Consider the following 24506-nt stretch of genomic DNA (forward strand, 5'->3'; position numbering starts at 1 on the left):
AGGGATATATTAATTAACATGTAATTAATTAACATTAATTAACTACTTAGTTAACATTAACATTGCTGATATCATAAATTAGAATGTGATTAATTACAAAATTGTTGCTATGGACCAGGAGCTGGCAAACTACAGCTCACAGGCCCAGTCTTGCCCACTGCCTGTTTTGGTAAATAAAGTTTTATCAGAACACGGCCACACACATTCATTTGCATATTGCCTTTGGCTGCTTTTGAGCTATGAGAGCAGAATTAAATAGTTATGATTGAGACTTTGTGGCTCACAAAGTTGAAAATATTTACAATCTGGCCCCTTTACGTGGAAAGTTTGTTAACTCGTGATATAGAACAATAGATTCTAAGACTGACTAATCATCAGAATCGTTTTTAAAATACTAATTTCTGGACCCATCTGAATTAAAATCTCTAGAGTCAGGGCTATACTTTTTAAAATTGATACTTTTGAACCTATACTTTTTAAAAAGGTTCTCCAATTGGTTGTGTTAGTAAACCTGGTATAATTGATGTTATGTTCAGAGTTGAAGAAATCATAATGTTTTGGAGAGGCCTGGGGACCCCTCAGGGAGAAAAGCATTCATTGCATTTAAGACTCCTATTGAGTGTCATGGTAATATAAAAATAAAAAGCCAAATCCTTACCTCTAAAGTTCATAGTGTAATGAGGGAGATGGACAAATCACTAAATGACATATCAGAGTAGTAGGTGCAGTGAGGAGGGAAATGGAGGACCCGCTCTAAGGGAGAAAAAGTCATGCCCCACTTGTTGGGAAGGACTCTGGGGCCACCTGAACGGAGTCTTGAAGGATGAACAGTGTACTGGGGAACATGCTGGGCCAAGGAAATGGTGTGAGCAATGGCGGACACACATGAAAGGTTGTTCCAGGCTTGTAAGCAGTTCTGCTGGCCAAAGTAGAGGGTGCATCTTTGGGAAGGCGACAGAATATGAAGAGCCTTACATGCTTTTCTGAAGCACTTAAAGAGAAGATGCTAAAGGATTTTAAGCTGAGGGGTAATAACATGTTGGCATTTTAGAAATAGCATCTTGAAGGACAGGCAGGAAAATTAGATAAATGTGAATTAGAGACCACAGAGGACAAAAGCGAAATAGCTCACTTTACTGATTTTTATAACAAGATTGTTTTGTGCTCCTAAGCAATTTAAAAGACAACGAGGCAATTTGTATCTTTCCTCAGTGAAGGGAAACTATTGCCGCTCTGTATTATTGACCTTTAGTTCAACGAGAACTACTTCTGATGGAATAGCTATAAAGGAAAATGTAATATTAAAAGAAATTATCATCTCAAATGAAAGAACAGGGACGTTGTTAAGAAAGGGAACATACACTCTCAAAGACAGAGACATCAGATTTTCTCATAAAATTTAAAACATTTTCTTATTTGTAAATGCACAAATTGCTCATTATTTTAGAAAACATAACATAAAGAATTAATTCAATGAAATTAGTTTTGCAATTGCTTTGAGGTATACTACAATTAGTATAAGGTTATTGATCATAACTTTTCAATTTTCTTCTAGTTGATTTTGTTTTAAAAGATCCTAGAGAAAAAGAAGATGATAAACAGGCAGGTGAACTTCTACCCCATCGGGCTGAGTAAGCAATCACATTGTTCTACGAATACTGGTTATGTGACCATTCCTGTGTATGTGTCTGTATTTGTACACCAGTTATATCTTCTCATGTATGTATGTGTGTTTATTTACATACTTCATATGTGCAACTGATTGTTCTTCCTATCTTTGTTTATTTATTTATGTATTTAAGCCCTAATGTGTTACATTTACAAATTGATGGAAAGTTGGGTAGACAAAGAGACACATAGATGGACACCTGGGTGGTTAAAACATAAGTACCTTGGTGAAAGAATATAGATCTTTGTATCTCCACAGCTCCTAGCACAGGCTTCAGATTAATAGGGATATAAAAGCTTGATGGCAATTTGAATGCCCACAAACACATTGGGAATGTTGTATAAAAATATGAGTATATAGAATATATTTCAATTTATTACATGGATTAAAATATAGAACACAATGGGAAAATCCACTTCCTATATATTTTCCGTAAAGTAATTAACATTTAGGAATAAATCTCTTAATGGGTTTGAAGAATAGAGCTTATATTTGTATGATTAAGTAACCAATTCAGTTTTACTTTGTTTCCTTCATATCATTTAAAAGTGCCCCAAATTGTTTCCCATAATGAGAAAAAAAAAAAACCAGTCATGTAGCCATTTCCAACACATCTTCTATGGAGAACAGCTTTTCTACTGGGGATAGACAAAAGTCATCCTTTGTCATTGTGAAGGTGGTATAGCCACAACTGAAAAACTAAATTAAACTTACTCTATGATAAAGCAAGACTAAGTGTTTAAAATCAATGAGAGTAGAAAAATTATAGACATAAAATGTCAATGTTTAAATATACTCTGAAAGATGAACATGACACATCTGCAATATACAAAAGATGACTGTTCATGTCATGGGAGTTCCAGAATAAATGTCTTCAAGTAGGAATGTTAGTGTTTGTGCTTTTGTAAATGACCTTTACACATTAACAAAGGTGAAGTTCAAGGGGATTTCCAAAGGCAGACTGGACTATATCCTTAAAATATCTTAAAAATAAAGGAAAAATGTAAATTTTTTATGTCCTGAAATTAAGAGAATCTTTCAAGATATTTATGAAGCATAGCTGGCTACTGTTTGATCATTATGAGTTATTTGTGGACTCAATAGGATCAGGTAGTTAGAGAAAAAAATTAATTACCTTATGTGTTAAAGAATTAAATCTAATTTCAAATGTATTAATTATTACCCTGAAATTATACTAAACCATAATGAGTATGACTTTTATATATTTTAAACGTAATTGTATGTTTTGTTATTACCATTAGGGATACATCATGTTTTTTATTAAACTTAAACCATTACAACTAAAAAAGTACATTGACTATAAAAATACTTTTGATTTTTAAAGACGATAACTAAATATTTTCTCTTTGTTTTCAGGATGGAAATTCTTCCAAAACCTTGGAGGAAATCTTTTCTGTCTGCAAGCAGTTATATTAGGGATCACCTGAACGCAATGAACCCTACGATGCTGGCTGTGCTGGATTTGTGGCACGGTACTTTTAAGTGAGTATTTCTGGACTCATTGGACTTTTTTAAAGGAGAGATGAAAGTTATTTTATTTTTTTTTGTATTTTTATGTTTTTGTGAGGAAGATTGGCCCTAAGCTAATGTCTGTTGCCGTCTTCCTCTTTTTGCTTGAGGAAGGTTGTCTCTGAGCTAACATCTGTGCCAGTCTTCCTCTAGTTTATTTGTGGGATGCTGCCACAGTGTGGCTCGATAAGTGGTATGTAGGTCTGTGCCCAGGATCCAAAACTGCGAACCCTGGGCTGCTGAAGTGGAGCGCGCAAACTTAACCACTACGCCACCAGGCTGGCCCCTGAAAGTTATTTTAGCACATCTTAATTCTTTCTTTTACTTTTTTAGTTGCAAATTAAGAAAAAAATGACAAATTTAAACATAAGTATTTAAATATGGTTTTAAATGAACAACATAGACATATATAGAGAACCAGTGAACGTCACCTTTCATCTCTGACCCAATCCTACCCACCCCGTTACCACACATACTCTAAGGGATAATCATAGTTAAGGGGCTGAATTGTCATGCCTGTTTTAAATCCCACAGAGCATTAGCTGCTACACTCATCTATAGTGTTTGGAAACCTAGGAATATTGCCTGTGTGAACGGCATGAAGTAAAGTTCCTGGGTGACTGTTGGGATCATGCATGACCTCATATGCACTGTTGTGGTGGGATGGTGCAGCTGGGCGTGGCGAGTGCTTGGCAGAGCTGGGTGTGGAGGCTGATGGTGCTGTGGAGCTAAAGAGCTTGGCCCTAGGGCTGAGGATGGTTTGCCTCCAAGTTTAGAACTTCTAGCTTCATATCCCCTCCCTTGCAGCACCCCTTCCAAGGCACTGGGGGTCCTAGCAATATTGTCCTAACAATATGCACCCATGGACATGTGTTTTTATAAAATGTGCAAAAGTAATACAGATTTATCTTATTTTTCTTAAAGAAGGCCTCCCTTGTGCCCCCTCAAAACCTGGATTGTTCCTGCCTTATAATAAAAGAGATGATACCCTGGTCTCCAAGGTGGTCTGGTGCTGTGACATGATCTCCAGGGTCTCCTGGCTTTTATTGCTTGTATTGTCCTTATAGCATGAGAGTACGATAAAGGAGAACATTTTTTCTGCCTCCCACAGACCAGCAAAGACCAGCAAATCATAGCTAAGAGTTGTGGTTGTTTCAGAAGCACAGCTGTTGTCTGCTTTGGGAAACCCCTGGACATACACACTAGGGAGGGCATCACCAACCAGCTTCTCTGAACTCCTTCCAAAGTTCAGATCCTCAGTGCACAGGAGCACCTAACCCTCACCCTGTTCCTGGGGTCTGCTCTCAGGAAGCAAAGCCATCCAGGATTGCCCCAGCTCTGCCACCATCCGACCAGAGGCTCCCTAGTTCGTCCCTTGCTCTCCCACAGGTAAAATGACTGTGGGTTTGTGGTATTCAAGGCCCCTTCCCTCCCTCACTCCATCCCTCTCTCCCTCTCTTCCTTTGTTTAACACATTTTAATTTAATGTCTTTATTTATGTAATTTACATCAGTACATAAGTGTGATCATGTACACTTTTTTTTTTTTTTAAAGATTTTATTTTTTCCTTTTTCTCCCCAAAGCCCCCTGGTACATAGTTGTATATTCTTCGTTGTGGGTTCTTCTAGTTGTGGCATGTGGGACGCTGCCTCAGCGTGGTCTGATGAGCAGTGCCATGTCCGCGCCCAGGATTCGAACTAACGAAACACTGGGCTGCCTGCAGCGGAGCGCGCGAACTTAACCACTCGGCCACGGGGCCAGCCCCGATCATGTACACTTTTTAAGGGCAGTCTTTTTTCCTTTACTTTGACTCCCACCAGCCTTTCTTTTCCTCATACCTGCCCTTCTTTCCACCAAACCAGCACAAGACCCATGATAACCTAGTGGGTATCTTCCCATATTTTTCTTTCTCCTCATATAACCATATACATATGTATATCCACATGCATGTACATGTATAGCATAAAACTGGCTTTTGTTGGTCAGACTACATACTGCTAGAAAGTGTATCCTTCCAGCTCTCCATTGTACACTGTGGATTTCTTTGATTGAAATTGGCTTATAAGAATAAGAAGAGGCTATCTCCCTGCCCTGTGTTTTTCTCACCTCTTTTCTCTTGGGTACTGGGGCTCAAATACCTCTCCCTGACAAGGCCCATGAGCTAATTCTGCTTGCAGTTATGAGGTCATGCAGTATAGTATATCACTTTCACAAAAGATTCTACATACAATAATACATTCCATTTTCAAAACACCACAATTGTTTTCTTTTACATCCATTCACGGAGGGAATTGCTAGAACACACTGGCCTGGATGCTGGGGGAGGGCTCCATTGCCTAGGATTGTCCATAAAGGGCTAGACTTTGCCTGTTAGTCAATGTCAGGAGGCAAGAGACAAGACAATGCAGGAAGGAAGGGAAATAAAGAGTAGCAAAACTGAGATAAGAAAACAGTAAACAGTAGATGTGTCCAAAATTAGTGCCCATGGTCATGGTGGCAGAGATGTTAGTAGCAGCAACTGAAGCAAACCTCAAGGCGTCCAGGATAAAGACAAATGAGAAAGCAGCTTTGCAGTCTGTGGGTGGAAAGAGGACCCCATCAACTCCTATGTTGCCTTTGCAGGCTTGAGTCATTTTACTCCCTATGTGAATATTAAGAAAGGGTGGGCAGTCATGAGTGCTGCCCCTCTGAGTAGAAGCTGGCATTGGAGATACAGGGTGTCCTTATTCTGGGTGACAGTCATTTACCCTGAATCTCAGCAGGTCTTGAAAATGTATTACATCTCTATGTGTGGCAGTGAGTTGGGGGATGACAACCTAAAAAATCATCTGAATAACTCTAAAATGCACGAGTGTGGAAACCTGAAGGGATGCTGTCTAGGTAGGAATGTGCACATTCATGTCCTTCAGTATTTAAGCTTACAGAACCCACTTAATGTCAGAGATAGCATTTGTAATGCAGTCACAACCTGCACAGCAGATATTTTTGCTTGAAAAATAGTGTATGTATGAGGACACATGTACATATAGTGTATATATGAGTGTAGGAATTATCATAGGATATAAATTACAATAGTTGAATATAAAAGACAGATGTCTAAGAAAGTGAATTTCATCTTAAAAGATAAAATGGGTTTTTAAAAATTCATTATTTGACCCAAGTGAGCCCAAGAAAATATTGCTAGATTAGAACACTGTGGATTCATTTACTGTACTCAGAAAGGATACATGTTAAGTCACTCTTAAACATATTAAAAAGATACTTAATCTAACTCATAAGAGAAATGCAAAGACATTGAAATAAAAAGTACACCGAGAAATCATTTATTTCTATCAGAATGGCAAAATTCCAAAATATTGACATCATACTTCCTTGGTGAGATTTGAAGAAATGGCACCTTTTTGAGGGGAATCCAGCTACAGCTATTAAAATCACAAATTCATTTACACTTGAATCCAGCAATCTCACTTCTGGGAAATTAGCCTACAAATACACCTGAAAATATAGGAAATGATATAGGGTTAAGGTTCTTTATTGTTTATGAGAGGAAATGTAGGAAATGATATAGGTATAAGGCTCTTTTATTGCTCATTGCATTTGTTTATAAAAGTAAAAGACTGGAAACAACCAAGTATCCATCGATAGCTCACTGGCTCAGTAAGTTACAGCACATGCACGCAATGGAACATTACACAGCTATGAAATACAAATGAGAAAAATCTCAATAAGCTAATATGGAAAGATCTCCAGGATGGATTAATAAGTGAAAAAAGCAAACACAGAACACAAAAATGTGCTACTTTGAATGGGACAAAGGAGGGGGCTGGCAAGAACAAGACATATTTGTAACAGTAAAATTCATGGAACAAGCAAGAAATGTGGGCACTTGGAGTGGGATTTAGGGGCAACTTGGTTCCAGTAAGAAGTGAGATTAGCTTTGAGAACCAGAGATCAAAGTCAGCAACTGACTAGGTGTCGAGTCTAGAGTGTTGGGCTAGGACTGTTGAAATCTCTTCTGCTTGAAATCAGTGATGGACCCAGGTCAAGGTGGGTTTCAGCCTGCGATGATCAGGTGGTGGGTATGCGGGCAGGAAGGATGTGTGACTGACAGCTGAGTGTACAAAAATTTGGCTGATTGGCTGTCGCAGGTAAGGGATAGAGAGAGTTCAGAGAGGATCCTGAGGGTCACAGTCTGGGTGATTTGAGGCTGTTATTTGGCTCTATGAATAGAAAATTGAGATGAATAAGATATTTTGGTGGTTAGAAGACTCATAATCATAAAACTTTTAGAGACTTACAAGCATTTTCCTTCTGCTAACCAAGTTCAAGCTAAGGGATAGTGAGTAACCTTTTTTCCTGATTCTTTCCGTAGTTTTAAAGCAGTGGTTAAAACTATTGTTCTACCGCTAGGTTATTGTAGAGATTGTCCTGAGAAAGTAGGAAAGGTAGTATTTTTCCCATCTTCTTAACAATTCAGCCTATTGACCAAATGGGAAGTGTTCTCAGCAGAGATTTCAGGGAAAGTTGTTGTACATTAAAAGTTCTATAAAGACCTTTTAATCTCAAAACACCAAAGATGGCTGGCTTGTGCCTAGAATTCTGTCTCGGCCCCAACACTAAGGAGATGCAGGGAAAATCGGTTGGTGGCTCAGAAGCAAAGCGAATTCCGGGGCTCCTTCCCTAGCAATACTCTTAGTCAGCGTGCTTCACACCACGTGCACCTCTACGCTGATTGACAGCTGCAGCTTTAAAATGGAAAAACAGCTTGAAAACGTTGGCCAAGAAGCATGGAGAGCAGATTACCTTTGGTGTGTGCTATTATGCTACATTTTAGAAGTATTTTATTTAAAACACTACACTGCTCAGTTGTCCAGAATAACACGTTATCAAAGGCACTCCAGCAATGGTCAACCTATTTTGTGCCTAATGTATTATCGACGCCACGTAGTGAGTGCATTATAACCTAAGAGATGGACTTTAGCTTGTGAAAAGAATATAGATAAGTAGATTTGAAATGTGTTTTGTTTACTAGCCAGGATTTTGCATTGGTATTTAAGTGAAGATTAAATCTGATGTTTTTAATAGTGTTTACTATCTTTCAGGTAACATAGAAATCACTTAATTACAATGGAAATCAAATAGCAGTTCCTCCAGTAGGGAAGGAATCTGTAGTTAAATTTAGGTAAATAACACAATGATACTAATAGGTAATATTGTCCTTTTATTTTAATCTGCCAGAGAAAGTTCTGAAATGAGCAAACCACATATATTACAAAGATCCATTGCATTGTAATCAGATAAGGGGTTGCATTGAAAACCGTTGACTGGAGTAAGCGCTGTCTTTTCTAAAATAATTAAAACCAGACAGGTTCAAAAGATTGTGATACACGGGGTCTTAGTTATTTGTGAGAACTCCCTCACTCCATGACTCCCTAATATCAGGGATGCTTTCTTTGCAGAGAGGGTGCAGTTTTTGTGTTAGGAGCAGGGGGCCCTGTAAACTCTGAGCCCTGCCTCTTTTCCTGTTTTAATTGTTCCAGATTGAAAGCAAAACTCAGTCTAAACTATCCATCAAATCCCAGACACTGCAGCCTTCTACTTCACAGTGCGGCTTCATAACGTCACAGTGTTCCTGTTGAATTGAATTATGTTAATTATTTTAAAAGTTGGAATATCTTATGCTCTTGAATATTTAATTTTATGAAACACAAATTTTAATGATAAAACCTAAATTATCATAGTTTTTGAGAAGAGATTAATTAGCAAAAATATTAAATGCAAAAACCCTCATACTTAAATCGCTTTTCATTTTTATCTCTTGCAGAAAATTGCGTTTAGTGGATGTAGAAGAATTTCACAATCGCCAGGAGGCATTAGAGCTGGCGACCTTTCAGAGCATTGTCATGAGACACATGGAATCTACCAAAGAGACTCTACTTAAATTGTAAAGTTTTGAAATTTCATGTAGGAAAACATAAATTTAAAAGTGTGATTGATAGAATACTGCATTTTAACTGCTTTTAGAAAATCCCATTTTAACAAATTTGTAATCATTTCTGTTTGAGAGTTAAATATGCTATCTTTAACTGCCTTGGTCTGTAATATCTACCCAGATGTTCTACACCACATAGATTGTGCAGAAACTAAAATGATTATAATTAATGGTTACTTTTTTCTCAGTGTCTGGTTTCTACCTCTGCTCTGATTGGATCAGAGGGTTGGAAACCGTGGGGGAACAATCATCAACCAATCATTTGCCACATATTTCTTTGACATCTATTATTAATCCATGCAAGGTGCTGTGCCTCTTTCATTTTGTTTTTGGATTCATGACGCAGAAGAGTTTAAAGAATAATTGGGTGGGAAAATACATTCTTTAAAGGAGTTTAAAATCTCATTGGGAGGTTGGCTTCATCAAATGATAACCAAACATCTTCTTAGACTGGCCCTTCAAACTGGTAACCACGTATGATTATTATTGATGCTGGTGCCACACAATGTGCTCTGAAACAATACAGGAAATTGTCTCTATCATGGGTTATTAAATTATTATAAAGAGGACATTAAAATTAGATCAAATTTAAGATAACAGAGGACATGAAACTCCAGTATAGCTTCATAATTTCCAAAAGTTACTTAGAAATATATCTTGATAATTTAAGACTGAATCTTTCCTAATCTTTTTTTTTCTCCAATGTGTTAGAATCAAATTCTTTGTCTGACATTACTTGAAAAACTTTTATTTAGTATTAGTATTTACTTAACATAAACAGAGAAGAGGTGCAGAATGAAACCTCATAATTATTACAGAGAAGAAAATGGCTCTAAAGGACAGAATAAGAATAAATTTTCTTGATCTGTAACTTCAGGGCTCTAGCCAAGGAATACATTACCCCTGTAAATTTTAGTAAATTGGGGTGTCAAAGTGCAGAGTAGAGTACAAACGTTTATTGAATGATGTTGCTAAGAGATGTAGATTGATTAGCTGTATCTGCTGATGCTTCCTGATTGATTCTAAGGGAAGAAGCTTCTGACCGTAATTTAGTGAGCCAGAGTGTGTTTATCATGGGTAAAAGGCGGAGCATCAGCTCACCACAGTGGAGAAGCATATAGCAAGTGATTGATTACAGCGTCTACCCCAAACCCAGGCATCTCCTCTTAGTCCTCATCCTCAGCTCTACTCAGTAGGTGCTGTGGTTTATCACCCTGCCTTCTGGAAATCTCTCTTTCTGTGTCTCTGTCCGTCTCTGTTTCTTTTCTTCTATTTCTTTTTTGGCACTACTTATTCTTATCACCAAGAGTAAGGGCTCCCCAGGTGTTTGATGTTTTTTCTTTTCTTTATATTCTCCAAAATTTCATGATTTCAGCTGTCTCAAGATCTTACGTGTTTCTGAGCTCTAGGCCCTTATTATGAATTTTGTACCACATATCTCCACTTGAATGCCATGTCAGCACCTGAATCTCAGCATCCCCATGATAGTGCTTATTCTGTCTTCCAGACTGCTGCTCTCCCTGTTCTGGACCATCCCCAAGCCAAATTGAAAACTTTGTGACTTTTTTTGTCTCCTTTTATTTAGAAAAATTTTTTTTCAGTTATTTTATTGAAGTCATATTGATTTATAACATTGTATAATTTCAGGTGTACATTATTATGTATCAGTTTCTGTGTAGACTGCATTGTGCTCACGCCCAATAGTCTAATTTTTATGCGTCACCGTATATATGTGCCCCTTTACCCCGACCCCCACCCCCTTTCCCTCTGGTAACCACCAATCTGTTCTTTTTATCCATGTATTTGTATATCTTCCATATGAATGAAGTAATATGGTGTTTGTCTTTCTCCGTCTGTCTTATTTTGCTTAATATAATATCCTCAAGGTCCATCCATGTTGTTGCAAATGGGATGATTTTGTCTTTTTTTATAGCTGAGTACTATTCTATTTTATATATATATGATATATATAAATAATATGTATTATATATATTATATAATTATATATTAAATATGTAATATAATATACATTATATAATTATATATATTAAATATATAATATAATATACTTGAGTTAATTTTTGTGTATGGTGTAAGATAATGGTATACTTTCATTCTTTTCTATGTGTCTGTCCAGTTTTCCCAACACCGTTTATTGAAGAGACTTTCCTTTCTCCATTGTATGTTCTTGACTCCTTTGTTGAAGATTAGCTGTCCATAGATATGTGGTTTTATGTCTGGGCTTTCAATTCTGTTCCATTGATCTGTATGTCTGTTTTTGTGCCAGTCCCATGCTGTTTTGATTATTATAGCTTTGTAGTATATTTTGAATTCAAAGATTGTGATGCCTCCAGCTTTGTTCTTTGTTCTCAGGAGTGCTTTTGCTGTTCAGGGTCTTTTGTTGTTCCATATACATTTTAGGATTCTTTGTTCTATTTCCGTGAAGAATGTCATTGGGATTCTGATAGAGATTCTGATAGGATTGCTTTAGGTAGTATGGACATTTAATTATGTTTATTCTTCCAATCCATGTGCATGGAATATCTTTCCATTTCTTTATGTCGTCTTCAATTTCTTTCAATAATGTCTTATGGTTTTTAGCGTATAGGTCTTTCACTTCCTTGGTTAAATTTATTCCTGGATATTTTATTCTTTTTGTTGTGATTGTAAATAGGATTGTATTCTTGAATTCTTTTTCTTCTAGTTTGTTATTAGTGTATAGAAATGCAACTGATTTTTTAAGTTGATCTTGTACCCTGCAAGTTTATTGTATTTGTTGATTATTTCTAATAGTTTTCTGGTGGATTCTTTAGGGTTTTCTATATATAGAATCATGTCACTTGCAAACAGCAAGAGTTTCACTTCTTCCTTTCCAATGTGGGTACATTTTATTTCTTTTTCTTGCTTAATTGCTCTGGCCAAAACCTCCAGTACTCTGTTGAATAGGAGTGGTGAATAGGGTGAATGAGAGTGGGCACCCTTGTCTTGTTCCTGTTCTCAGAAATATGACTTTCAGTTTTTCACCCTTAAGTATGATGTTGGCTGTGGGTTCGTCATATATGGCCTTTATTATGTTGAGGTACTTTCCTTCTATACCCATTTTATTGAGAGTTTTAATTACAAATGGATATTGGATTTTGTCAAATGCTTTCTCTGCATCTCTTGAGATGATCATGTGGTTTTTATTCCTCATTTTGTTATTGTGGTGTATCACATTGATTGATTTGCAGGTGTTGAACCATCCCTGTGTCCCTGGTATAAATCCCACTTGATCATGATGTATGATCCTTTTAATGTATTGCTGTATTTGGTTGCCAATATTTTGTTGAAGATTTTTGCATATATGTTCATCAGTGATATTGGCTTGTAATTTTCCTTCTTTTTGTTGTTCTCGTCTGGTTTTGGTATCAGAGTAATGTTGGTCTCATAAAATGGTTAGGAAGCATTCCATTTTCTTTGACTTTTTGAAATAATTTGATAAGGAGAAGTATTAAATCTTCTTTGAATGTTTGGTAGAGTTCTCCAGAAAAGACATCTGGTCCTGGACTTTTGTTTTTTTGGAGGTTTTTGGTTACCATTTCAATTTCTTTACTTGTGATTGGTCTATTCTCTATTTCTCCTTAATTCAGTTTTGGGAAGCTGTATGAGTCTAAGAATTTATCCATTTTCTTCTAGGCAGTTTGTTGGCATATAGTTTTTCATAGCATTCCCTTATAATCCTTTGTACTTCTGTGGTATCCATTGTAATTTCTTCTCTTTCATCCCTGATTTTATTTATTTGAGCCTTCTCTGTTTTTTTCTTAGTGAGTCTGGCTGATGGTTTGTCCATTTTGCTTATCCTCTCAAAGAACCAACTCTTAGTTTCATTGATCCTTTGTACTGTGTTTTTGGTATCTATTTTGCTTATTTCTACTCTAATTTTTATTGTTTCCCTCCTTCTGCTTACTTTGGGCTTTGTTTGTTCTTCTTTTTCTAGTTCTGTTAGGTGTAGTTTAAGTTTGCTTATTTGAGATTTTTCTTGTTTCTTAAGGTAGACCTGTGTTGCTATGAATGTCCCTCTTAGTACTGCTTTTGCTGCATCCCATGAGTTGGTATGTTGTATGTCTCCATACCAAAATGTCTCCAGATATTTTTTGATTTCTCCTTTGATTTTGTCATTGATCCAATGGTTGTTCAGTAGCATGTTGTTTAGTCTACACATATTTGTGGCTTTCTCAGCTTTTTTCTCATAGTTGATTTCTAGTTTCATAGCATTGTGGTCAGAAAAGATGCTTGAGATGATTTCAACCTTCTTAAATTTATTGAGGCTTGCCTTGTTTCTCAACATATGGTCTACATTTGAGAATGTTCCATGTACACTTGAGAAGAATGTGTATTCTGCTGCTTTTGGATGGAACATTCTATATACATCTATTAAGTCCACCTGACCTAATGTTTCATTTAAGGCCACTGTTTCCTTGTTGACTTTCTGTCTGGATGACCTATCCATTGATGTAAGTGGGGTGTTGAGAGCCTCTACTATTATTGTGTTGCTGTCAGATTCTCCCTTTAGGTCTGTTAGTAGTTGCTTTAAATACTTTGGTGCTCCTGTTGTAGGTGTATATATATTCATAAGTGTTATTTCCTCTTGGTAGAATGTCCCTTTTATCATTATATACTTCCTCTCTTTGTCTCTCATTGCCTGTTTTATCTTGAAGTCTGCTTTGTCTGATATAAATATGGCAACACCTCTCTTCTTTTGCTTGCCATTTGCTTGGAGTATCATCTTCCATCCTTTCACTCTGAGCCTATGTTTGTCTTTAGAGCTGAGATGTGTTTCCTGGAGGCAGCAAATTGTTGGGTCTTGTTTTTTAATCCATCCAGCCTCTCTGTGTCTTTTGATTGGAGAATTCTATCTATTTACAGTTAGAGTGATTATTGATAGTGAGGGCTTAATGCTGCCATTTTATCTCTTGTTTTCCATTTGTTCTCTATTTCCATTGTTTCTCTTTTCTTGTATTTCTGACTGCCATTTCATTTTGGTGGTTCTCTGTGAAGATTTTCTCGTTTTCTTTTTATTTATGATTCATGTCACTATTCTGATTCTTTGTTTAGTGGTTACCATGACATTTGTATAAAAGATCTCATAACCGAGGTAGTCCATTTTCTGATAGCCTCTTGTCTCCATTAGCCTAAACAGACTCCATCCCTTACCTCTTTCTCTTCTGAGTTATTGTCACAAATTCTTTTATGTGTTGTGAGTTTGTGACTAAATTGTTTATAGTTATTATTTTTTTAAAGATTTTATTTTTTTCCTTTTTCTCCCCAAAGCCCCCCGTTACATAGTTGTATATTCTTCGTTGTGGGTCCACTTAGTTGTGGCATGTGGGATGCTGCCTCAGCGTGGTTTCATGAGCAGTGCCATGTCTGTGCCCAGGATTCGAACCAACGAAACACTGGGCCGTCTGCAGCGGAGCGCGTGAACTTAACCACTCGGCCACGGGGCCAGCCCCTGTTTATTGCTATTTTTGATGCTTTCTTTCCCTTTATCTTTTATGTTGCAATTAAGTTTTTGCTAACCTCTTCTGATAGAGAGCTGCAATTTTCTAATTTTGTCTGTCTATTTATCTCCTTGCTCAAACATTTGCCTTTCTGTTTCAGGTAGGAGGGCTCCCTTCATCATTTCTTGTAAGGCAGGTCTAGTGGTGATGAACTACCTCAGCTTTTGTTTATCTGGGACACCTTTTATTTCTCCATCATGTCTGAAGGATAGTTTCCCTGGATAGAGTATTCTTGGCTGAAAGTGTTTTGTCTTTCAGTATTTTGAGTCTATTCTCCCCTACCCTGTAAAGTTTCTGCCAAGAAATCCACTGAAGGCCTGATAGGGGTTCCTTTGTAGGTTATTTTCTTCTGCCTTGCTGCCCTTAATATTTTTATTTGTCATTGACTTTTGCCAATTTTAATACTATGTGTCTTGGAGACGGTCTTTTTGCATTAATGTAATTAGGAGGTTGATTTGCTTCATGTACTTGTAAGTCTAGTTCTTTCCCCAGGTTTGGGAAGTTCTCAGCTATTATTTCCTTGAACAAGCTCTCTGCTCCTTTTTCCCTTTTTTCTGCCCCTAGAATACTTATAATCCTTATATTCCTTTTCCTAACTGAGATAGATATTTCTTGAACAATTTCTTCATTTAAAAAAAAATCTTAGTTCTCTTTCCTCCTTTACCTGAAGCGTTTCTGTATTTCTGTCATCTAATTCACTAATTCTACCCCCCATGAATCAGCTCTATTTTTTATGGTTTCTAGATTATTTTTTATCTCATTAATTGTGTTCTTCGTATCTAAAATTCCTGTTTGGTTTTTTTTAGAGTTTCAATCTCTTTGGTGAAGTATTCCTTCTCATTAACTTTATTCCTGAGCTCATTGAGCTGTCTTTCTGAGTTTTCTTGTTACTCATTGAGTTTCTTTATGACAACTGTTTTGAATTCTCTGTCGTTTAGATTATAAATTTCTGTGACTTCAGGATTGCTTTCTGGAGACTTGTCATTTTCCTTCTGCTCTGAAGTGTTACTGAAGTTTGTCATGGTGTTTGATGAATTGATCCTTTGACAGAACATTTGCAGTAGTATCAGGTCACTGATTCCACCTGCCACTTCCGGGGATGGACAGGAGCTTTGTTTTCTGACCCTGCCTTGTCTTCTGGATGTTGTGCAGGTAGAGCTACTCTGTGTTTGCCCGGGCTGGCTGCAGCTGTTCTGCAGGTTGCACTCACATGTATGGGCAGGGCCTTTGCACTGGGCGGGCTGGGTGGACATTGTAGGCGGGGCCTTTGTGCTCAGCAGGGGACCGGCTGAGCTGCTGCATGCTAGGCGGGAGGGGCACCCACTTGGTGGGTCCCATGGGATGTTGTGTTCTGTGGGCAGGGATGCCTTCTGAGTGGGCAGGGCACCTTCTTGCCTGTGTTACACTAGGGGTGAGGTGTGCCCACACAGGGGCTGAGCCACCACTCTGTGCGTCCCATGGGTTGCTGTTCTCCATGGCAGGGGCACCTTCTGAGTGGGTAGGTGCCTTCTTGCCTGTGCTGTGATCAGTGGGCAGGCGCCTTCTCAGAGACTGAGCTGCTGCCACTTGAAGTAGAGTGTTCTCACTGATGGGGCTGCTGTGGCACCGCAAGTGCTCCCGCCTGCCAGGCTGCAACTCCAAAAGCATTTTTGCAGGTTGAGCTGTCCCTGCCTTCTCTTACAGTTGTGCCTGGCCACTGTGTGAGGATCTGTGACCTGGCTTGCTGCCACGAGGGAGGGGGAGGAGTGCACTCACCTAGTTCCACTGTCTCCTGGGGATCCAGTCCTACCACTTTCAGATGTATAGTTGCATAGATCTCTCAGATGTCCTCTTGTGCTGTGCAGGGAATCCTCTACTAGTTAATGAATGTCCATTTAGTTGTAACTTAAAGGGGAGAGACCAAGGGAAACAACTTGCTCCACCATGATGCTGACGTCATTCCTTTTTCTGTCTCTTTTGCTTATCATCTACATTCTTAGCACCCTTACACTGCCCCAAGCTATATTCAGTGTGTTGCTAACTATTCTTTTTTATTAAGATATAATTCACTTACTATAAAATTCACCACTTGAGTGTGTATAATTCAGTGGTTTATAATATATTCACAAGGTTGTGCAATAATCACCATTAATTCCATCACTCCAGAAAGAAACCCTGCATCTGTTAGTAGTCACTTCCCATTCCCCCTTCCACAAACTTCTGGCACTAATGTGCTTTCTGTCCCTATGGATTTCCCTAGTCTGAACATTTCATCTAAGGGGAATGGTACAATATGTAACATTAATGTCTGGCTTCTTACACTAAGCATACTATTTTCAAGGTTTATCCATGTTACAGCATGTATCAATATTTTATTCCTTCTGACAGCCAAATAATATTCCCTTGTATGGTTATACCACATTTTATTTGTCCATTCATCAGTTGATCAACATTTGTTGTTTCTTGTTTTTGACTATTATGAATAATGCTGCTATCAGCCTTTGTTTTGTAGAAACATATGTTTTCAGTTGTCCTGGATATATCCCTTGGAGTAGAATTGCTGGTTTATATGATAATTCTATGTTTAACTTTTTGAAGAACTCCCACAATGTTTTCTAAATGTAAGATTTTACATTCCTATCGACAAGTGTGAGGGTTCCAGTTTCTCCACATCCTTGCCAACACTTGTTATTGTCCATCTTTCTGATTATAACCATCCTAGTGGATGCTAAGTGCTATCTCAGTGTGCTTTTGATTTATTTCATGTGCTTATCGTCCATTTATTTACCTTGTTTGGATAAATGTCTATTCAAATCGTTGCTCATTTTGTATTGGGTTATCCATCTTTTTATTATTGAGTAGTAAGAGTTCTTTCTATATTCTGGATACTAGACCCAAATATTTCTCCCATTATATGGTTTCTTTCACTTTCTTGATAATGTCCTTTGAAGCACAAGTATTTTTAATTTTGATGAAATCTAATTTAACTATTTCACGTATATTGATCTTGTATCCTGAAAGCTTGCTAAACTTGTTTATTGTGCATTGATCCTTTCTGGCTTTCTCTATATAAGATCATGTTATCTGAAAATAGAGATTATTCTACTTCCTCATTTCCTATCTGCATATGTTTTTTTCTTTTCCATGTCTAATTGCTCTGATTAACCTCCAGTGCAATGTTGAACGGAAGTGGCAAGAGTGGACATCTTTGTTTTCTTCCTGATATTAAGGGAAAAGCTTTCAGTCTTTCACCATTAAGTTAGCTGTGTAGTTGACCTTTATCAGGTTGAGGAATTTCCCTTTCATTCTTAGTTTCTTGATTGTTTTTAATCACAAAATAGTGTAGATTTTGCCAAATGCTTTTTCTGGATCTATTGAAATGATAATGGGTTTTTCTCCTTTGTTCTATTAATATGCTGTATTACATTGATTTTAATATATTGAACTAACCTTGCTTTCCTGAGACAAATCCCACTTGGTCCTGGAGTATAATCCTTTTAAGAAGCTACTGGATTCAGTTTGCTAGTATTTTGTTGAGTATTTTTGTGTCTGCATTCATAAGAGATATTTGTCTATAGTTTTCTTTTTCTTGTGGTATCTTTGTCTAGTTTTGGTATTATGATAATATTGGCCTCATAGAATGAGTTAGGGAGTGTTCCTTTCTCTTTTTTTTGGAAAAGTTTGTGAAGGATTGGTGTTAATTCTTCTTTAAACATTTGGTAGAACTCACCTGTGAAGCCATCAGTTCCTGAGCCCTGGCCTTTTTATTTTTGCTTTTGGATTATTAACTCAATCTCTTTACTTGTAACAGGTTTATTCATGTTTTCTATTTCTTCTTGAATCAGTGTTGGTAGTTTGTATCTTTCTAGGAATTTGCTAGGTTATTTAATTTGTTGGCATACACTTATTTATTACATTCTCTTATAATCTTTTTTTATTTCTGTAAGGTTAGTATTAATATACCCCTTTTCTTTCTTAATTTTAACAATTTTAGTCTTCTCTCTTTTTTCTTGGTTAGTCTAGCTATAGGTTTGTCAATTTTGCTGATCTTTTTAAAGAACTAACTTTTGGTTTTGTTGGTTTTTCTCTATTGCTTTTCTGTTCTCTATTTTGTTTATTTACACTCAAACCCTTACTTCTTCCCTTCTCCTTGTTTTGAGTTTTGCTTGCTCTTCTTTTTCTATTTTCTAGTGGAAGTTTAGGATATTGAGTTAAGATCTTTTTTTGCTTTTTGATGTAAGTGTTTACAGCTATAAATTTCCTTTTGATCACTGCCTTTCTGCATCCCATGAGTTTGGTATATGGTGTTTTCATTTTCATTAATCTCAAATTATTTTCTAATTTCCCCTGTGACTTCTTTTTTTGATTCATTGGCTTTTAGGACTTGTTGTTTTATTTCCACATATTTGTGGATTTCCAGTGTCCTTCTGTACTTATTTCTAATTTTGTATAGTTTCAATCCTTTTGCTTTTATTGAGACTTATTTTATGACCACCAATTATTTTTGATCTTCTCTCAGAAGCATCTTCCATGTGTACTCTTTTCTCTTAATTCCCACTGCTACTACCTTTGGCAGGCCCTTTTAACCTCCCATGTAGCCTACAAACCACTGCCAGATGAATCTTAAAATACCTCCAGTTCAGTGCCTCACTTTTATTGACAAAATGAGTCCACGTTTCTTAATCTGATTTTTAAGGTCTTTTCCATTCTCAGCTCTAAAAAGACTTTCACCTTGAGCCGTGCCTGTAGAAACAGTCAAGTTAAATTAAGCAGGACATAACTTTTAAGACTAGTCTGTAACCATACCTTCCCACCATTAAATATCTATCCAATGGGTAAGTTTAAAGGTTCTTTGTTCTCCTGTTTAACCAATTATTGTTTTTTTTTTCTTTTTCTCCCCCAAACCCCCTGGTACATAGTTGTATATTCTTAGTTGTGAGTCCTTCATAGCTGTGGCATGTGGGATGCCGCCTCAGCATGGCTTGATGAGCGGTGCCATGTCCTCGCCCAGGATTCAAACTGGCGAAACACTGGGCTGCCACAGTGGAGCGTGCGAACTTAACCACTCGGCCACGGGCTGGACCCCTCAATTATTGATTTTTAAGATAATTAGTTACTTCTTGTTTGTTTCCATCTGTGCAAAGGGAATTCTAAGAAAATTTGAAAGTTGTTTAGTTGCTTCACTGTTCAGCTCTGTGACTCTTAGCGCTGTCATTTTTGCATACATAATGGTATCAGATTGAATCAGAGGTTAAGGAAATTAAAATAAAATGAGAACCCCTTGAATACCATCATCAAAATGTTATGGTTCACACTATTTAAAGTACTTGATGTAGCTCACTACTGGAGAAACCCCTCTTCTGTCCTTCAGTACCCAGCCCAAATGATCCTTCTTCCATGAAGTCTTTACTGTTATCTCATCAAAAATAATCTCTTCCTTATGAATGCCTCTGACAGTTTATTCTCTTATAGCTGCTTCTTTTTATAATATCTATTTGTGTATATGCCTTTTTTTCTCCACTAGTCTATCAGCACTTTGAGAACTGAGTAATATTTTGTACCCCAAGAGTTTTGTACATAGTGGGGAGCTCTGTAAATATTTTTGAGACAATGATTGAACGAACAATTTTTAAAATGTATTTTCTTTATTTACCCTTTTTCCAGTCTTACAGTCCCAAACTTATTCCATCTTTTTTTCTGAACTACTGGAGGCTTCTCAGTCCCCTTTCTTCATCTACCACTGCCTGTCTCTGCTTAGTATTTGCTACTTGTCCTCTTTACCTGGTGCTTTAATGGTGATGCATCACTGCAGGAAGATTTGTCATGGCTTCATCCTAGAGAGCAAGGTGGTCCCAAGCTCTTGTGTTTAGCTCGCAAGTTCTGCGGAATTCCTTATGGACTTCCCCCCACTTATTTCTTCCTATTTCTAGTCTCTTATCTCTATTATAGACAGTGAAATGACCAGATATATTAGCCAACCTCATCCCTCCTATTTTCTTATTATCCTACTTCTACTTCATATCCTTTTCTTACAGTTTTCCCCCTTTCGTTTCTATCTGTTCTTCAGTGAAGTTGTATTCACTATAAAACCCTTCTCCATTACTTAAATGGAAAATTATATCTCTATCCTTTGACTTCAAAGCTGTTTTTCTGCTATGACACATTGCCTTCATTATTATAAGAGAGAAGGGATGAGGTCATGTCTTTTTTTATATCTCCCATGACACTGTTCCTAGCACATAGCAGACACTAAACACATATTTGTTAAAGGGATAGATACATATATTTAAAACTTAGATCTCTTTTGGAGCATTCAGGCAACTCCTGAAATTATATTGACTCTCTATTTTAAAAAATCCATTCTCTCTCATGAAAGAGGTACTAATATTCCTTAATTTTGCAGTGTTGGACAGTGGTTTTATAAACTGAAAACTTCACTTGTTACCATCATGATGTATCTGTATGTCTATTTCACTGTTATCCTTTTATTATGAGGACACATACACATTGGAAAATTTGTTTTAAATGTGTCACTCTTTCAGGATTTGACATTAAGGGGAATAAGAAAATAATATTCTTGATTTTGTTGATTTGTTTTTTCAAGTCATTGTGAAACTGATAGAATATGGTAAAATACCACGTGGGTTGAGCCAAGTAAGCCCTCTCTTGGTTTAATCAGTTGTTCACATTTCAGCTTTAAATGAACAAATCCATTCCCTGAAGAACATCTCAGAGACTGGAGAGGAGTGTTTTGTAATATCCAATAAAGTTACTTGTCATATTTATTCAAAAAGTACAGGAATCATAGTTCCAGGAGTTAGATTTATGTTTTTTTCACATCACATTGGTGAATTGTTTTCTGTTGGCTATGTATGGCTTTTCCTAGAAGAAGTGAAGTATGCTAGTGCTTATATTTCAGAGGGTGGATGATGTCACTTAACAATATACCTCTTAAGTAAGACTTGGATATCCAGAGGTTACCGTTAATGCTTAATGTAAAAGGAGTAATTTACTGAAAGTATTAACTTTTAAAAGTCTTTTGTTCTTTCAAGATGGTTTCCAGAAGTGCAGAATATTTATTACCAAGGTAATAAAAAAAAGCAGTTGCCAACTGGTGACAACAGTGCCAAACTAGAATCTTTTTTCAACTGCGCTGCTACACTTATGACTTTACAACTGCAGGACCTTGCTTTGGTCTCCATGCAAGATTTCACAGACTTAATTGCACAACCCCCAGTAAGTACAGTTCACTCACACCAATATTCATTTGCTAATTTATTTATTTTCAATTCTTTCGGAGAGGAAAATGATAAAATACCTTTACCAGTGGGAGAGCAGAAATTATATCTTTAGACCTTATCTATTAAAAAAAAGTTAGTGTTAACCTGCATATTTAGGATTTTTAATTATCATCTTATTGATGAGGATTAGTGAAAATTCCCATAATTGAGAAATTTGGGTCATGATGGCTGGGGAAATTTTCCATGAGGAGCTCTTTTCTTTCTGGAAGAATGTCCTGTTATAGTGTGAGCAGGGCCTGGGAATTTGAGTGTTCTCTTGGGCTCCTTCTTGCAAGATTCTAGAGTCCCACTGCTGTCCACATCCTCCTTTTCCTGAAACCTTGACCCTATAGTTGATCTTTAAGCCCAATGGATACAATGAGATATGAACAAGTCTAGCTGGGAACTGCTCTTGCTTGTTTTAGTAGAGCTCCTCTTTGTAAAACTTACAGTTTACTTTGTCATTTGTTTGATTCCAATTCATCTGTTGGCTTAACTGACTAGGGCATGAGACAAAAGGTGAGTTCCCATGTATTCTAATTGGAACCAGTACACTCCTTAGTCTACCACAATTCATATGTATATTCATATATATATATATTATGTATTTTATTTTTTTGCAGGATTCTGTTAGAGCTTTTGAACATGCAGGTTTCGTCATGAGGCTGATTCTTGATAATAACACCATTAAGTTTGAACCTGAGTTCAACGACTATATAGAAATTTTTCTAAATGTTTATGATGTCATGATTAAGGCTGTCAGTTTTGTGCCAAGAGTTGAGACAAAATTGTATTCCAAGTGGGTAAGTAACAGTGATATTCTGATTGCTTGAATTGGCATGATGATATTCACTTCAAATAACTTCTAAAAGGTGTAGACAGGTATCCACTGCTGTACAGAATGTAAGTGGCCTAGTAACATGGACTTATAAGGAAGTTTTGCTTCAAAAAAGTGTTGGTTTTTTTCCCATTAGCTCCTCTTACAACATACCTAGTTTCCTAGTCCAGTCTTCCACTGGACTCAGTGGGAGACCTTCTGAGGGCAAGGAAGGACAGTTGTGATGAGGTCTGAGGCGGTCAGCAAGAGTTGCTGTAGCACTCATACCATGCTGTTCCCTTGTTATACTCTTCTAGCTCTGTAAGACTGTCCTCCAATTGATTACCCTCGTCTTACATCTTTTTCTGTCAATATAAGAGTCTCCATACTTTCAGATCATAAATCCTGCTTCCCTTCTCTCTTTGGCCAAATATTTGGCAGAGCTATGCCAACAATGACATTTCAACAGTAGTTGTTTCCATCTAGTATATGAGATAAGCATGTCTGAAAATTCCTTAACTTATAAGATTTTCAAGTTTTGTAAGTCCAACCAGTAGCTTTCTTTTTTTAATTTTTAAAATAGTTTATGAATATTTCATGCATACAAAAGAGTATAAGAGACTAGTGTTTGAAGTTTTAAGTAGCAATAAAGTTAACACCTGGGTACCTCCACGCTAACTTAAACAATAGAATATTACTGATACCTTTCAGCTCTCCCTGCCCCCTTGCCCTTCCCTGTTCACATCTCTATCCTTCTACCCTCTATCAAAACAATGAGTATCTTGAATTTTTTAGTTATTATTCTGAATTTTTAAAGGTAAAACTTCCTACATGTCTGGATATCCCTGAACACTTTCTGTTTAGTTTTCCATGTCTTTGCATAGATGGTCAGCTTAGAAATAATCTGTGAATTGTTTTATTTTACTTAACATTATGACTGTGAAATTTTCCATTTTGAGGATATTTTCCTCTTCATAGAACTTCTAGTTTTATTATTTTATTTTCTAGGAATTCCATTAAGTTCTTTTTCAAATAGGCCAGGGCATTTTTGATAGTTTCTCATCCTTGGTCATGGATTCATGACTCTTTTTCTTCTGTTTGCTGATCTGACTTCTGCTCCTGGTGGTTTATTTCTGTGGGTGTTTTTCCTTCTGTTATTGTGGGCTTATCCATGTAAGAACTTTATGCAGGGAAGTCTTTGAGGCCTTGGCTGAAGTTGGTTCCTCTGGAAATTGCACATTCTCTTAACAGGTGCTCTGGAGGCCCCTGCAGACCAAGGGCCATTTTTTTTGTGTGTGTGTGTGTGTGTGTGAGGAAGATTAGCTCTGAGCTAATATCTGTTGCCAATCTCCCTCTTTTTACTTGAGGAAGATTGTTGCTGAGCTAACATCTGTGCCAATCTTCCTCTATTTTGTGTTGGATGCTGCCACAGCATGGCTTGATGAGCGGTGCTAGGCAAAGGACCATTTTTGACAAAATTCTTGCCTAAAGCTTTTGTGGACCACACTGGCCTTGTGAATGTTTACCCAAATCTGTATGAGATCAGGCTTGTGGTTACAAATTCTTAAGATAACGATCTTTTTTCTTTTCTGCTGAGAAATAAGGCCAAAACGGACATTTTTCTCACTTTTGCCCCCACATTCAAAGGTTTTGTCACCTTTCAGCATCCTTAAATTTTGTGTCGTCAGAACCCTCATTC

The 24506-nt window shown here is 37.1% G+C and overlaps 1 protein-coding gene across 1 annotated transcript in view; it reads left to right on the top strand.

Annotated features, from left to right (window-relative positions):
• The window catches only part of LOC124233445 (dynein axonemal heavy chain 7-like), a 234964-nt gene that overhangs the window by 25889 nt on the left and 184569 nt on the right, over positions 1-24506 (top strand). The window contains exons 8-12 of the mRNA XM_046650549.1: positions 1556-1631; positions 3047-3172; positions 9024-9143; positions 21763-21946; positions 22614-22793. Of these exons, the coding sequence (XP_046506505.1) occupies positions 1556-1631; positions 3047-3172; positions 9024-9143; positions 21763-21946; positions 22614-22793 (686 nt within the window). The remainder of the gene's footprint in view (positions 1-1555; positions 1632-3046; positions 3173-9023; positions 9144-21762; positions 21947-22613; positions 22794-24506) is intronic.

This window comes from Equus quagga, unplaced genomic scaffold (genome assembly GCF_021613505.1).
Source record: "Equus quagga isolate Etosha38 unplaced genomic scaffold, UCLA_HA_Equagga_1.0 203_RagTag, whole genome shotgun sequence".
NCBI lineage: Eukaryota > Metazoa > Chordata > Mammalia > Perissodactyla > Equidae > Equus > Equus quagga.